The 17065-nt window shown below is 40.4% G+C and overlaps 1 protein-coding gene across 1 annotated transcript; it reads right to left on the bottom strand.

The window, feature by feature from the left end:
* Positions 1-1256: 1256 nt before the first annotated feature.
* MRPL15 (mitochondrial ribosomal protein L15) lies at positions 1257-16706 on the bottom strand. Its single transcript, XM_007952217.2, has 5 exons — positions 16599-16706; positions 14322-14476; positions 12735-12900; positions 8543-8666; positions 1257-1594 (listed from the first exon to the last, which is right to left on the bottom strand). Exons 1-5 carry the CDS (start codon positions 16704-16706, stop codon positions 1257-1259), a joined length of 891 nt encoding a protein of 296 aa, XP_007950408.1.
* Between the last annotated feature and the right edge of the window lie 359 nt (positions 16707-17065).

Genomic DNA, 17065 nt, shown 5'->3' with positions numbered 1-17065 from the left:
CTGAAGTTTTAAAACTAAACAAAAAGCTTAGCTTAACTAGTAATGTCTGCCTTGAGCATTGTGCTCCTTTACAAACTATTTCTATGGGATAAATTGACAACAGCAACTTGATAGGAAATCTAGAGAACAGTAAGTTTATGTTAACAGGGGAGGAAAAACTTGGAAAAGGAGTGGAAGAATGGTTACACAATGTGAAGAATATAATCTATGTCACTGAATTACATTAACCATTATTTTCCACTCTTAACAGAGCTGGGAAAATGAATTTACTTGGAATTTGTTTCTCTAATCTTCTATTTTGCTGCCAAATATCACTACTTAGAAGCTAGTCATCTGACTTAAAGTCTTAAATTTGCATACCTCATCTTACTGTTCCAAGTTGGAGCTTACCATCTTGACACTGGGTGGCAGCATTTCCTTTGAATTACTGATGAAAAGGGGCCACCAGCTCCCTAGTAACAAGGGCTCTAGCCTTGGCCTACCGGGCCTTACAAATCAGTCCCATTCCATTCACATGTTCATACTGATTTGTGACCATAACAAGAGAAGGCACAGGTGAAAAGATCTGACTAGAAATGCCCTAAATTAATTACAATCTTCCTTCCAAAGATACTAAAAAACACACCTAACAATGCTAAAACAGGTAATGATGATTTTATTTCCAAAGAAGTCTATTGCAACAGGACAGATGAGACTAGAACTAAGTTTGAGCTCAACTCTGCTAAAACAGCAGGGCTTGAGTAGGCTAGTGGGAAAATACTAAAAGATGTTGGGGGTGGGTAGTGATTGATGGGTGAGTTACTGAGTTTGCAATAAGGGCTGTTGGGCTCCAAATGGTTTTCCTTTCTTTTTTTTCCAGCTACCTGGATTCCAAAAGGGATGAGGGGAAGAAATAGAGTGCTAAGGGATTCTCTGGTTAGGTGCCTAGACAGGGGTAAGAGGACTATCAGGGGTCTAAGGTAAAAAGGAAGCCTATCTAAAGTTTATTTAAGCAAAGGAGAATGTAAAGGCCACCTTGGTCACAAAATACCAGGCAGGGAGTTTATATCTTTAACTAAGACAGGATCCATGTAGATTCAATTTCTTGCTTATTGCATTTTTATTTTTAGATTAAAAACAAAAAAGACACATGATTACATCAAAAACTAACATTAAGATCTAGAGAATTAGACGACATTAGAGAAGTCCACGAGAAATACGTGTGTGTCCGTCCCTTTCCAGCATTCTCAAACAACACTGCTCCCTTGGAAGGGGACTCATGAGCTGTAATACTTGATGAGATTCTCATCTTTGGGCTTAAGGATTTTCTTTTCAGCCATATTCACCACCCAGCCTGGAGCAAGACCAAAGAAGATCTGCCGTGGATCCTTTCGAGCACTGAGCATTTTGAAGAGTTCATCTTTCGTGATATCGGGTAAAATATAACCATACTTCTTGGCAAGTTCAAGTCTTGCTGCAGGAAATTCACCAGGATCCGCCAGATAACCACGATTCCTTGCATCTGTGTAATATGGTACCAGTGCTTCAGGTGGAAGCATTCGTTTTGGAATGGGTTGTCCACGCAGAAAGAATGGAATAGGTTTGCACAAAATTTCTAAAAAAAAAAAAAAAAAATTGGAGAGAGCAAATAATGGCTATGCACATAAAGACTATATTATAGATGTTCTTTTAATTATTCATTTTGAAGTATTACCAAGAGTAGAACACTATTTCAAGAGTTTTTTTATTGAATAGACTTGTCTGAAGTAAGCAAATAGGAAAAGCTTCATTTTCAATAATTTGCCTCTTGAAAGTCATAGTTACTCCTGGGCTACCAATGATTACTGAAATTTCTAAAATACGTAATACTGTATTTAAGCTCTGGTGGCGTAGTGCCTAAGGCATATGATTGCTAACTAGAAGGCTAAAAAGGTTCAAACCCACCAGCCACTCCTCTGAAGGAAGACTGGGCAATCTACTTCCATAGAGATAATTGCCTCGGAAACCCAAGGATGAACCACTATGAGTCGGGACCGACTGGACGGCAGTGAGTTTAGTTTGGTTTCGGTACTTAAGCTCCCTGTTTAAACACAAAAACAAAACATTTTTGTGACATACATGATGAGATATGTTTAGAACAAAATAGGCCTCCCCAGAGCCCATGGGCCACACTATTAATCAAAAATTTTCAAACTAAACATCAAGGTCTCCACATTTCAAGTCAAAGGGCCAGGAAGACTTCAAACCCTAGCATGGGTCTGACTTGTTTATAACACTGGGCAGAATCATTAAGGTTTCCAGAATATCCTTTACTAAAATGAATCCTTTTAACAGTAGGCAAAGAAACAGTAAGTGAAAATAAGCAACAACTATCCACACACTCTGTCTTGAAAGAACACTGCAGAATCCCAGCTCAGATTTCTTCTTTAAACTTCAAACCACATGCTTTGATGTGCAAATATGGGGAAGGTAAGGCAGGGAGGAAAGGCCTATACATAAAATACTACAGATAATTAAAAACATGTAATTGTATGAATACAATGACAACCTTCTACCAAAGGTTAGCTGGAAACACAGGAGAGGTCACATAAACCCAAAATAGTCCTAAAAAACTTACTGAGATCCTGAAAATATTTATGCATACCTCACAGGGCAGTTATGAAGGTGACCTGATTTAATCCATACAATACATCATATATTTCCCAATTATATCAATACATGTTAACTATCATCCATCAAAATATAAGCTCTGTGAAGGAAAGGATTATTGATTCATATGCACTATTATCTCTCTGTCATCTACACCTGTGTCTGGTAAACACTAGCCAATGAATAAATATATGCTGGATGCAAGAATGTGGTAGTTTTATACAACTCTAATACATCTGGCTACCTAGTAGTATCCCCACACAGAGCAAATGAGAAATGGCAATTAGAAAGGGAAGAGTTCTCCAGGCATGCCACGAATAGAAATGAGAACTAGATACAGCATATAAAGTAAGAGACATGACCACGGATTACAAAAGCAGAGCCATCAAAAGCCAATGAATGCCCTGGATGAACGAGCATACATACCTCATCCACTACAGAGAGTAACTATATATTTGAGTTACTTAACTTATGAAATTCTTAACTCATGAAATTATCTTTAAAACAGGTTTAAGAAAGAAGTTTGTGAAATATTTTAGGTGACGTACCCCCTTCCCCCCCCAAAAAAAAAATTTTTTTAAAAAGAAATTATGAAGTATATGAAGTCTCTGGGTGGTACAAAGGGTTAACAGTTAACACACTCAGTGGCTAACTGAAAGGATGGAGGTTTGAGTCAACATAGAGGCACCTTGGAAGAAAGGCTGGCAATCTACTTCCAAAACACCAGCCACTGAAACCATAGAAGGCTGATTTGAAGGCAACTGACACAGTACAGTAAGCAATGGATAAAAGAGGCACAGAATAGTGGAATAACCTCATGTGAATAACCTCATATTCCCAGCAGCACTACTGGTAAGTATGTACATGATCTTGTGAGCATTAGACTACAAGCACCAAGTGGACTAGATGCACCTGCAGCACCACCCCTGGAAATTCCTTTAAGGTCTAAAACACACTGGCTGTAGCTATTCAAAGTTCTACTAAATCAGGAACACATACTTATGGCTGCCTGTCTTACAAGAATACAGGATAAATAAGGCATTATGCACCATGACGAAAGTCATCTCATCAAATGTGTATGTAGCTACCTTTCCTCAAAAGAAAATATAGTTCATTTTAAACTTTAAAAATTTGATTCAATAAACTTTCTTCTGGTGGGCTCACAAAAGAGAGAGAACTCTTTCTTCTTACTCTTAACATAACTCTAGCAGAAAGGAAAGAAAAATGTGCATTCAATTTTTTTTTGTAACTTTGGAAACCCAATTACAACCAACTAAATTATCTGGAGATAAAATTATTACTGAATGCTAAGGCCAGGAATCCAAAATTCACTGCTGTCAAGTCGGTCCCAACTCATAGTGACACCTCCTTGAGTTTCTGAGGCGGTATCTCTACAGAAGTAGATTGCCCAATCTTCCTTCTGAGGAGTGGCTGTGGGTTTGAACTGCCACCACCAGCCTTCTGGTTAGCAGTCAAATGCCTTAGGCACTACGCCACCAGGAATAAGCTTGTTTAACTTAGTTTTATTTTTTAATGAAAAGGCTTCAGAGATGATGCAGAAGAGTATTCAGGAGTGCCATCAGCAGAACTACCACAGGCCAAACCACAAGCCAATGACACCACCTAGGATGCTTGCTTACAGAAACTGATGGGCCCTATCTGTGGAACAAAAACATCAACACCACATTTTGTGGTAACACTGCCTGAAAACATTCTACTGATGCCAAAAAGTCTTTCAAATGTTTGTGAATAACCAAATAAGAAAAGCTCATCTATAATGACAAAAAGGAGATGAGATTTATGTTGATAAGTATTTTTTTTTTTTACAAATTTTCAATTATGAGGAAAATGAAATGGTAGTTATTTGTTCCAAATGCTTTACACAGAGGCTACAAATGCTTTCCATTATTTCCTTTCATATAGCTATTTTAAAAGAAGTATCTTCTTTCTTTTTCTCATAAAGAAAGAGACCTCAGATAAGCAAAATACCACTATAGAAGAAAAAAGTAAGTGGCCTTACACTTCCCAATCTCAAAACCTACAAAACAGCCACAGAGTCCAAATAGTCTGGTATTGGTACAAAGACAGACACATGGACCAAATGAACAGGATTGAGAACCTAGAAGTAAATCCAACCACCTAAAGACAACTGATTTTTGATAAAGCTCCAAAGCCCATTAAATAGGGAAGAGATAGTCTCTTTAACAAATGGTGCCAGCAAAACTGGATAGCCACTTACACAAAAATAAAATAGGATCCATATCTCACACCATATACCAAAACAAACTCTAGATGGATCAAAGTCCTAAATATAAAACCCAAAACTATAAAGATCATCAAAGAAAAAATGGGCAAACTTAGGAACCCTACCATATGGCATAAATATACTATCAAACACAACTAAAAATGCACAGATGGCAGAAGGCAAGCTAAAAGATTGGAACCACCTAAAAATTAAATATTTATGTGCATCAAGACTTTGTCAAAAGTGTAAAGAGAGAACCAACAGACTAGGAAAACAAAATGTTGGCCTACAATACAGCATACAAAGGACTAATCTCCAAAATTTACAAAAAATTTCAACACTTCAAAAAAAAAGACAAGCAATCCAATTAAAAAAATGGGTAAAGAACAAGAACAGACACTTCACCAAAAAAGGCATTCAGGAGGCCAAAAAACACATAAAGAAATGCTCGTGATTATTAGACATTTGTTGTTGTTGTTGTTGTTATGTGCCACTCAGCCGGACCCGACTCATAGTGACCCCTCCTTGGGTTTCCGAGGCAGTATCACTACGGAGGTAGATTGCCCCATCTTCCTTCTGAGGAGTGGCTGGTGGGTTTGAACCGCCAGCCTTCTGGTTATCAGTCAAGTGCCTTAGCCACTATGCTATCAGAGCTCCCAAAGTGTTTTCCTGACCAGGAATTGAACCCAAGCCACAGCAGTGAAGGCGCCGAATCCTAGCCACTAGACCACTGAGGGACTATTAGCCATTAGGAAGATGCAAATCAAAACAACAATATCATCTCAACTCAGCGTTAATAGAAAAGATTAAAAAAAAAAAAAAAAAAAACAGAAAACAACAAAGGCTGGTGAAAGTGTGGAGAGACTGGATCCCTCACACACTGCTGGTCAGAGTGTAAAAGGGTATAACCACTGTGGAAAACAGTAAGTACGGTGCTTCCTTAAGTTGGAAATAGAAATACAGTATTATCCAGCAATCCTAATATTAGATATTTACCCTAGAGAAGTAAGAGCCATGACACCAACAGACATATGCACACCCATGCATTTGACTGCTAACCAGAAGGCTGGCAGTTCAAACCCACCAGCCACTCCTCGGAAGGAAGATTGGGCGATCTACTTCCATAGTGATACCACCTCGCCCAAGGAGGGGTTGCTATGAGTCGGATCCAGCTCCACGGCAGTGAGTTTGCTTTTTTGGTTTTGGCTCATGGCAGCGTTATTCACAACAGCAAAAAGATGTAAACAATCTAACTGCTTATCAACAGATGAATGGATAAACAAACTATGGTATGTACATACAATGGAATGCTACGCAACGTTAAGGAGCAACAATGAATCTGCAAAACACCTCATGACATGGATGAACCTAGAGGACATAACGCTGAGTGAAATTAGTCAAATGAAGATCCTCACAACTGGACCTATAATAAGCAGCATCATAATAAATGGAAAGAAGACTGAATTTGTCAAATACTTCATATTACTTGGGTCCATAATCAACACAAATGGAAGCAGCAGTCAAGAAATCAAATCACGTATTGCACTGAGAAAATCTGCTGCAAAAGTCCTCTTTAAAGTGTTGAAGAGAAAAGATGTCTCTTTAAAGACTAAGGTGCACCTAATCCAAGACATGGTGTTTTCAGCTGCCTCACATACATGTGAAAGCTGGACAATGAATAAAGAAGACCAAAGAAGAGATGATGCTTCTGACTTGTGGTGTTGGCGAGGACTACTGAAAGTACCATGGACTGCCAGAAGAACAAATCCATCCTGGAAGAAGTGCAGCCAGAACGCTCCTTGGGAGCAAGAATGCCGAGATTTCATCTCACCTACTCTGGTCATATTGTCAGAAGGGATCATTCCCTGGAGAAGGATTATCATGCTTGGTGAAGTGGAAGGTCAACAAAAAGGGGAAGGTCCTCAAAGAGATGGACTGACACAGTGGCTACAACAATGGGCTCGGGTATAGCAAGAATTATGAGGCTGGCACAGGACCATGCAGTGTTTCGTTCTGTTGCACATAGGGTCACTATGAGTTGGAGCTGACTCGACAGCACCTAACAATTTAAATGTAAAAGCATTAAGAATCCTTTGTGAAACCATTTAGTCAAGAAGCTACATTTGGTTTGAATCTTTACAGCCTTAAAAATCCAGTTCATTCATTAAACAACTTTTAAGTAAGCCTACCCAACAACAGGCACTGCTCTACATGTTAGAGGTACAGCAGTGGGAGAGAAAGAGGATGAAAGAAAAATAAAATTATACCTTGTCACCTAGTGACGCTGTCAAGGGCAAACCTTACACAGGACAAGCGAACCAGGAAGTGACTGTATGTGTGGTGTTCATGTATGTGGTGTGTGTATGTGTTTTTTTGTATGTGTGTATTGTTTGCATATGCAGGTGTAGTTCGTGTGTGTGGTATTTGTGTACATAGTGTCCACATATGTGATGTTGCTGTGTGTATGTGTGGTGCTGGGGTGTGTGTGTATATTAGAGTATGTTGTATTTGTATGTGTACACTCTTTTACTCAGAATAGGCAAGAGACAATTTACTAATACCCTTATTAGGTGGATCTAAAAGAACAGAGATCCACCTAGTAAGGGTGGATCAAGAACAAGGAGAGATCTAAAAGAACAGAGCTGAGAGCCATGAGGACTCTAGGTGAATGGACCCTCCAGGCAGAGAGAAGAGCACAGACAAAGAACCGAGATGGAGTGGAACAAGTGTGGAGGGAGGCCAGGACAGGTGCCCAGTGATAGACCTGTACAAGCAGGGGAAATAGGAGGAGGAGAGGTAAGAGGAGGCACAGGTTACACACAACCTTGTAGGGATGGATGGACATCATTGGAAGTTTTGTGCAGAGTGACAATTCTTATTCAGTATACGTTTTAAAGGGAACCCTCTGCTGTGTCATTACATTGTAGACAAGAGCAGAAGTAGAGAGGCCAGACAGAAGGCATCCCAGTAATCTAGGCAAGAGATATTGGTGGTTGGGCCACGCTGGCAGAAGCTGGAGGTGATCAAAAGCAGTTGGATTCTGGACATATTTTGAAAACAGACTTCACAACTTTGTACAAGATTTATTAGGATATGAAGGAAAGAGAAAAGTCAAGATGACTCCAAATAGTCTAACAAAAAAACCCCAAAAGACAAAAATGGGGAAGACTGCAAAAAGAGGAGGTTGAAATGAAAAAGAACAGAAGTGTCAGACATGCTAAGTATGAAACACCTACTATATTCCAGTGGAGATGTCAAATGGACAGGTAGCTGTAGGTCTGGACCTCAGAGAGGGGCTGAGTCTTTTCTGCCTTTTTCTGTGCCGTCACATCTGTCAGCTATGTGTTTTATACATATACGTCATGATGGCCCCATATGATAGATACAGATCAAACAAGAACTACCAGTATAGGGAGCTCTGGTAGTGTAGTGCCTAAGGCACTGCACTGCTAACCAGAGGGCTGGTGGTTCAAACCCACCAGCAACTCCTCAGAAGGAAGATGGGGCAATCTACCTCCATAGTGATACTTACTGCCTCAGAAACCCAAGGAGGGTCGCTATGAGTCAGGTTGACTCAACAAAACATAACAACAACAACAATTAGTAAGAAAGTAGCAGCCTGGATAAGATAAACAGGGAGAGAACACAAACACTGCATCATGAGCTTACCTAGACTTCTGGGATCATAGAAGGCTGTAGTAACAACACCACCATTTTTTTCAATTGCAGCAATGGCAAGTTCTGAAGCCAACTGCACTTCAATATTAACTTTAGCTGTGAAGGTGTCCACACCCTGTAAAATGTCAACAAATCTGTTAGCAGATAGCTTGGCTAAAAATAAATTAATTTGGCAAGCTTCTTTTTTGGAACAGTGCTTTCTCTTCCAAACTGTCTACAATGTAACAGTAATTCCCACTTTAAATACCTGTACTTTGAGGTTCCAACATGTGTTTTACATCTTTAGGCCACTCCATTTTACCACTTTTCATTAAAAAAAAAAAAAAAAAAAGTCGTGCAGTGCCTGAGGCATTTGACTGCTAACCCGAAGGTTGGCGGTTAAAATCTCCCAGCTACTCCACACAGGGAAGAACAGGCGATCTACTTCCGTAAAGATTTACGACCTCAGAAACCCAATGGGGTTGCTATGAGTCGGAATCGACTCGATGCCAGTGGGTTTGGTTTTTGGTTTATGGATGACTGCTTCTTCATTACATTTGTTTTGTGGATCAAGTGCTTCACGAATACTAAACTGTCTCATTCTCCTAACAAGCCCCACAAAAAAAAAAAAAAAAAAACGAAAAAAAATCCACCGTCATGGAGTCGGATCCAACTCACAGCGACCTCTCCTTGGGTTTCCGAGGCGATATCACTACGGCAGTAGATTGCCCAACCTTCCTTCAGAGGAGTACCTGGTGGGTTTGAACTGGTAGCTTTCTGGTTAGCAGTCAAATGCCTTAGGCACTACGCCACCAGAGCTCCTCCTAATAACACTATGATAGGTATTATTGCTATCCCAACTTTGTATATTGGGACAATGGAACACAAAGAGGCCTGCCTGAGGTCACAAAGCAAGGATTCTAGGCCAGGGAATCAAGTCACAGTGTCTGTGTTCTCTACCACAACATTATGCTATGTAATACAGATAAAAACTGATCTTACTTATCCCTAAACAAGGGAGCTCTGGTAGCATAGTGCCTAGGGCACTTGACTGCTATAGAAGCCAGCCACTCCAAACCCACCAGCCACTCCTCGGAAGGAAGGTTGGGCAATCTAATTCCGTAGTGATACTGCCTCGGAAACCCAAGGAGGGGTTGCTATGGGTCAGGTCTGACTCCAGGGCACATAACAACAACATCCCTAAACAAAAGGCCATCAGTAGGCTAAAGAGGTAGACAAGTGGGGCTAGAGCAGACAAAAACACAGAATATCTGATATTGCATCTGAGCTCCAAAGGGGTCCGTCACCCAGGTAAAAAGGCAAGAGGACATCAGAAATTACTTTGTATTCACCACTGATTTTATTACAGCCTTTACACCCACAAAAAAAGTAAACTTATCTTTCCCTAAAGCATTTAATGCTAAAAAACATAGTGTTAAACTTTTTAAAGTTCTGGGTTTGGTCACATTAGTCAGGATGTGTCTTCCTTCTTCTCTAATTTCAAAACAAATTTTGATAAAAATAAAAAGATAGGGGCATTACCATTCTTTTTGTGGCAACAGAAAATTTTTCACTATTTTGCTGTGGCTGAAACAAACTGTCTCCAAAGCAATGGCACCTCTGATTCAATAATATTAGGGTGTTGCCATATTATTTATCATTTCTAATTACTATTCATGGATTAAAGAGCTCTGGTGGAGCAGTGGTTAAAGCATTCAGCTGCTGACCAAAAGGTCAGTGGTTCAAATCCACCAGCCACTCTATGGGAGAAAGATGAAGGAGTCTGCTTCCATAAAGATTTGAAGCCTTTGAAACGCTATGGGACAGTTCTACTCTCCTACAGTGTTGCTATGAATCAGAAATTACTTGTGGCAGGGGTTTTATTCAATAGATTGCCTAACCATCTTCCCATTCTTGGGGTTGGTCCCAGGACTTTAGGTAGCATTTTAAAAAATGTCTTCATATCAATTAAGTTCCTTTTGTTTTCTTCCTTGAGAACATATACTCCCAAATTGGTAATTCTGTGCCAAAACAGTCTTATTATCCACTATTTACTGCAAATCTGAAATCCAGATAAGTAAACCAATTTACAAGGCTATAAATGATGCATGCCACATTTTTACACAAATAATGCACATAGTATACAGTGTTCGGGTTTTTGTGGCAAACCATAAAATCCCCTCACCCATTAAGTTTTCTACATGTGTGTGCTCAGTGGACATGTTATTTGAGAAAAATACAGTAACTATATTTATTCAACTACAACCTTGTTTAGAATTTTAAGAATTACTTTTACTAGTATCATAATTATAGTTACTGAGGATGTTTAGATGTACAATTTAACAATGCACTCATAAATTTTTCCATGTGTTAATTTATATGGAAACTTACATCTGTATATTCTCTTCCTATAACCACCCAAAGTAGAATAGTACTGAGGTTATCCTGTAATTAGTATTCTCTTTCCAAATTCTTTTATTAGGATAGCTTTTTATCCACAGATTCACTTTTTCAAAAGAATCTAAAAGGCTTTTGTATGTTTCCCTCTCCAAACCAAACTCACTGCCATTGAGTCAAATCAGACTCATAGTGACCCCTCTTTGGGTTTCTGAGGCGGTATCTCTACGGAAGTAGACTGCCCCAATCTTCCTTCCAAGGAGTGGCTTGGTGGGTTTGAATCTCTAGCCTTCTGGTTAGCAGTCAAATGCCTTATCCACAATACCACCAGAGCTCCCTATTTCCCTCTAACAGGCAGTAAGTTATTTACCAAAAACCAAACCCACTGTCATTGAGTTGATTCCAACTCAAAGCGACCCCCACCCCCATTGGGTTTCCAAGGCTGTAAATCTTTAGGGAAGTAGATTGCTTCATCCTTGTCTTGTGGAACAACTAGAGAGTTTGAACCACTGACCTTCTTCTGGTCAGCATCCAAATGCCTTACTCACTATACCACCAGAGCCCCTTAAGTTACCTACATAGCTATATTATTGACATGTAAAAGGCAGTAGTTGATTGTACAAAAGTTTGCTCATGAAACAGTTGGTCAATTCCTATTAGTAGCAAACTTCTTTGATGCAACTGAAATTGGATTTGATTTATTCTTTTCCTCCATAAATATTTACTGAGTGACCATCACATGCCAATGTTTCCAATATTGAAAATATAGCAATGAATCAAACAAGGCACCTAGCCTCAAGGAGCTTATATTCTAGTGAGGGAGACAATGAAAAATAAATTAATAATTAGTAATAAATATCAGGTGTTCATATATAGTCAAAGAACAATAGGGTAAGACAGATTGTGCCTGGGGCAAAACTAAGGGTGTTCTGATTACCTAGTGCCACTCTGACAAAAATTACCACAAATGGGATGGCCTTAACAAACAGGAGTTTATTCTTACAATTTGGAGGTTTTAAGTCCAAGTTCAAAGTGCCAGGCTCTCGGGGCTGGGCGAAAGCCCCTCAACTTTGGGATCTAGCTCTGCCTCCTGCTCCTGGCCCACTGGAGCTAGAGGCATTTCTGCACTCAGACAGCTGCTAGCTGCTGAGAAGCCCCAAGGTTGACAAGTAAAAAGGCACAGTCCCAATGTTACCAAACCACACGGCAGGCCATTAACTTAAGTCCATTGTAAGTCCCAAGGTCAGCAGAGCATAGCAGGCTGCTGAGCAACGACATGGCTACATGCAGGGTCCAAGCGTGCCATAGGCTAGAGACCATTCCCAAGGCTTCTCCTTATATACAGGAAGCAGACCACATCCCAAAGGCATCTACTCAGCTGCTTGTGGTAGATCCCACCATGGAGCTGATTGCCAGTCTCATCATGGAGAATAACTACCACCAGCTGCCCAGCCACTCAACCAGGCCCAGCCAAGTTGACACACAAACATAACTATGACAAAGGGTAATATTCTTCTATACAAGGATATTAAAAAAAAATCTTTCTGATATTTGAGTTGAAAACCAAAGGAAGTGAAGGAACCAGTCACAAGGACATATAGGAGTAGTGCATTCTAGGCAAAGGAAAGAGTCACTGCAGAGCCCGGAGATGAAAGCAAGCCTGGCTTTTCAAAACATCTGGGAATAACGGCACACAACAACACCACCACCACTATGTAACTCAAAGGGATAGAAATAAAGGGTACAGAGTTATGTAGAACTCAAAAATATCCTTCTATGTTACCCCACAGATTTCATTCAGACTCACCTCCTCTACCAGCTGGACACCATAATCCCTTTTAAGTGGCTGGATGGTCACACCTCTCCCATTGACAAGCTGGGTTAAGTCAATAGGTTGAGTAGGATCAACTCGACCCAAGTCAATAAGATACTGAAGTCTATTGAGACTCAAGGGCTGATACTGGTGTCTGAAGCTATAAGCAGAAAAGTAACAGTCAGAAAACTCAGTCAAATCAATCTTTGTCACTTCTTCAAGTCAAAGTTTTCTCCTGTGTTTTCCTCCACCAATTTAACAGACTAAAACCCTCCTGAGTACAAACCCTAAACCAATAAAAAAAAAAAAAAAAAAATCCACTGCCACCTAGGCAATTCTGAGTCATAGCAACCCCACAGAAAAGAGTAGAACTGCCCCATAGGCTACACAAGGCTAATCTTTAGAGAAGCAGACCACCACATCTTTCTCCCACAAAGTGGCTAGTGGGTTCAAACCACTGAAATTTCAGTTAGCAGCCAAGCACTTAATCATTGCACCACCAGGGCTCGTAAGACCAACACAAACAGGTAATATTGCTACATAACATTGGTAATGAAATGAACTGAGTACTTCATTTCACTAAAAACACTAAAAAAATTAATTACCTCTCTAAGCATTTACTTCACTCACTCATTAAGATATATATTAATGGAGCTCAAAGTAATAACTGCCATTATTATTTATTAGATGAATACAAGAGCCCGTACATTTTATATATTATTGCTAATCCTCCAATCACAAGAGCAGGTATTATTTTCTCCACTTGGGAGATCTGAGTTTAAGGTTTTATCCCTACTAATCCATGCTAAGATTCTGGGTGGCAAAAACAGTTAAGTGCTTAATGAATAGCCAAATGGTTGATGGTTCGAACCCACTCAAAGCTGCCTCAGAAGAAAGGCCTGGAGATCTGCTTCCAAAAGGTCACAGCCTGGAAAATCCTGCAGAGCAATCTACCCTGCACACATGGGTTCACCATAAGCCGAAATCCACTTGACAGCAAATAACAGCAATAGACCAGGCTAATTTTCATTATCAAATATGTTAGACATTATGTTAATCTATGTTTGGTCTTGAATATTTTGTCTTGCAGGTCCGTGTGAGGCAATGTCTTCTCTGAGCTCAATGTGGAACCCAGAATAAAATAATGTGAGTGGTAAATTATTACCATATGGACTGAACTATTTAGTTTGACTCAAAGGCACGAAACAACAACTGATGTAATAAGGAGATCTTGTGGTGTAGTGGTTAAGGCATTTTGTTGCTGACCAAAAAACGTGGTGGTTCAAACCCACCAGCTGCTCCATGGAAGAAAGATGAACCAGTCTGCTTCTGTTAAGATTTATAGTCTTGAAACCTATAGAACAGTCAACAGTCACTAGAGTCAGAATCAACTTGATAGCAGCGAGTTTTTTTTTTTTTTTCTTTTGGTATTGATATACTGTGAGGTATGAAAATACTACTATTCAGAGGAATATCAGCAAAAGTTTGTTTCAAAGTGCACTTAAATTTCTACCAAGTTATTTTTTAGGTGATTCCAGTGAAAATTAGGAGTTTCTATTTTAAAACGCAGAGAAATCTTACCTATGTCCTTCATTAAACCCGTATTTTGGAATTCGGATGTAAAAAGGAGTTTGGCCTCCCTCAAAGCCCAGTCGAGGCCGTGTTCCTCTCTGCCTTTCTCCTTTGTGGCCTCTGCCACATTTTCTACCTCTCCGACGACCTCTCGGTCTTCTCTCCTACAAGGAAATAAGGAAGTTTTATGATTTATGGATGCATTTTTAAAACTGCAACTCACCTCTTTACTGTATTTTGTTGTTGTTATGCCTTTCATTCATCAAACCAACCAATGATGACTAGTCATGTATTACTGTGCAGGGCACTGTTCTAGCTATACATTCTACCTCAGTATCTTTCCCTATGAACTGTAGCTAATTATTTTACCAAGTCCAACCTGTGTTTCAACAGCAAAGTTTCATGAAAGGGCTGGGGAAAGGGGCTTTATCACAGCCTAAAGTTGGAAAAAAAAAAAAAAAGTAGAATATGGAATACTGTGCTACCTTAAAGAACAATGAAGGATATGTGAATCATCTCACAATGTAGATGAGCCTGGAGGACATTATGCTGAGTGAAGTAAGTCAATCTCAGAAGGACAAATATTATATGAGCCCATTACTGTAAAAAGACAAGGGTTTGCTTGAGAAAGGGAACTAACTTTGTAGACTACCAGGGTGGGGAGGGAAGGGGAGGGATTAATTTTGGGCTAGTTAGGGGCCACACACTGACGTGGGTAAGGGGAGAGATGGTATAGAAAGAGTCTGTGGCCACCATGATAACATTAGGAAAAGGGAGGACACATAATTGTGCCCATAAGATATAGATGACAGATGCTAATACCAACCAATATACACAATACTGCATTACCATTAACACCAAACACCAGGCTACAGATAAACACACAAACATATGAGAAGATCAGATGGGGGTCAGTGAACAGGAGTAGAGCCTAGACCAATGATAGATTCAGCGGAGGCTAATCTTGCAGAGATACCAGTGATACAAAATACCTGCAATCCTTACAGAAACAACAGAAGACAGACATAGAGTAATCCCTCAGAGGGCCTAGAACACGATGGCCCTTGAGACCAGAAGAACTAGATGGTGCCCAGCTACCAATGCCAGCCACTCAGGAAAGGATCAAATCTGGAGATCCTGGATAGAGTGGAATGAAAAATGTGAAACAAAAGCCAAAAACTCAAGGTTGTTGTTATGTGCCGTGGAGTTGAACACGACTCATAGCGAACCCTCCTTGGGTTTCCGAGGCAGTATCACTACGTAAGTAGATTGCCCCACCTTCCTTCCGAGGAGTGGCTGGTGGGTTTGAACCTCCAGCCTTATGGTTAGCAGTCAAGTGCCTTAGGCATTACTGGTGGGATGGAGTGTGGTGACACCCCCCAATACTATGGCCCTGGGATACATTCTGGGCCTGGAATAAAATTCACTCCCAGGGGCTAGCTCTCAGCCCAATAGTAAACAAGATGCACACAGACCACTCAAGCCAGGGTGAGGTACCCACATACTCTATGGAAATGCATCCCTTGGCGCAATCGACCAGGGGCACCAGAGGGGCAACATTCGCATGGAGGAAATGCAGGACACACAGGAGGACATAATTATGAGGGGGAGAGGTTACTGGGCAGGGAGGGGAGGAGACTGGGTTAGGGTTGGGGATGGTAAATGGGAAGTGAAACTAAATTTACATTTAATGTTGAATGTAAAACAAACAGAAAAAAAGTAGAATTAAACATCCACACAAACTTTACATGATATTCAAGAAAGAAAAAAAAACTTATTTTGTAATAGTAAAAATTTAACTGTCATCCATATATATTATTTTATTTGAAGAGTAACTTATAAAGAAAAGTATTTTAATTTACTTCCTGTCACTTCCTAACAGCAACGAATTCAATCTGTAAAAGTAACAGTATGTCAACTACTAATTTTTCTAGCTGTATTCAGTGAGCCACAGAAGAGATATTTAAAACAGTACATCAATGTAGATCTCTCCAATGAAAATAAAGATATACTGAGAAAGCACTTCATTTTAAATAAGATTTTGAATGGAACAACCATTGTAGTTTCTGCCAGTTTGCTTATCCGCCTTAACATTCACGCTCCCAAACGGAAACCTTTTTTAAAAACTGGGGCCAAATGGATTTTCCTCCGTTCAGTGAAGGAGGACATGGTTTCAGTAACCCCAAGGTCATCCCCAACACTACTCTAAAACTGGGAGACGAGAGTGGAGGGTTGCTTCAATAGCCCCTGTCCCCCATGCTTCCCGCACCGCCATGAGCCATTTACCAGTTTCCTGGAGCCAGGATTCGGCTTTAAGTTAGCCAGGCTAACTCTCGGCAGGGCCCGCAGTAGTTCTAGGGCTCTCTCCCGGCCGCCGGGCACCCGTCCCGCCATTACCCAAGACCGAGAATGTTCAACGGTGACCTCAACCCACGTGGTCTTCACCGCGCTTTACGGCCGCAATACGGCCGCATCCCGCCCCTGTCGCACAGCTCTGCGCCCCAATCTTTGCCGTAAAGGTGTATTGAGAACGATGCCGGCGGTGACTTCTCGAAGTTTTTAAGGTCGTTTTGGTGTTTCGCTGAATTTGGGATAATATGTCTCATGCTCTGACTTGGCTCCTGTTCAATATCCTGAACGTAACACGTTCTCTTCAACCACAGCAAAAGCACTCACTGAAAATGCTCTGCGTTAAACAGTATTTTTGTTTTATAGATAATACGTTTGACTGCTAACCAGAAGAAGGCTGGCGG

This window comes from Orycteropus afer, unplaced genomic scaffold (genome assembly GCF_000298275.1).
Source record: "Orycteropus afer afer isolate SDZICR_OR568_19922 unplaced genomic scaffold, OryAfe1.0 scaffold00329, whole genome shotgun sequence".
Taxonomy (NCBI): Eukaryota; Metazoa; Chordata; class Mammalia; order Tubulidentata; family Orycteropodidae; genus Orycteropus; species Orycteropus afer.
The sequence above is the reverse complement of the archived record's forward strand: the minus strand, read 5'-3'. Positions and strand labels throughout refer to the sequence as shown.

Excerpts from the sequence above, each read along its gene's own strand:
- MRPL15 (XM_007952217.2), bottom strand. The coding sequence starts at position 16,706 with ATGGCGGGACGGGTGCCCGGCGGCCGGGAGAGAGCCCTAGAACTACTG. Across the intron at positions 12,901-14,321 it reads GGGTTTAATGAAGGACATAG|CTTCAGACACCAGTATCAGC; the intron begins GTAAGATTTCTC and ends TTCTGCTTATAG. Across the intron at positions 1,595-8,542 it reads CTATGATCCCAGAAGTCTAG|AAATTTTGTGCAAACCTATT; the intron begins GTAAGCTCATGA and ends TTTTTTTTTTAG.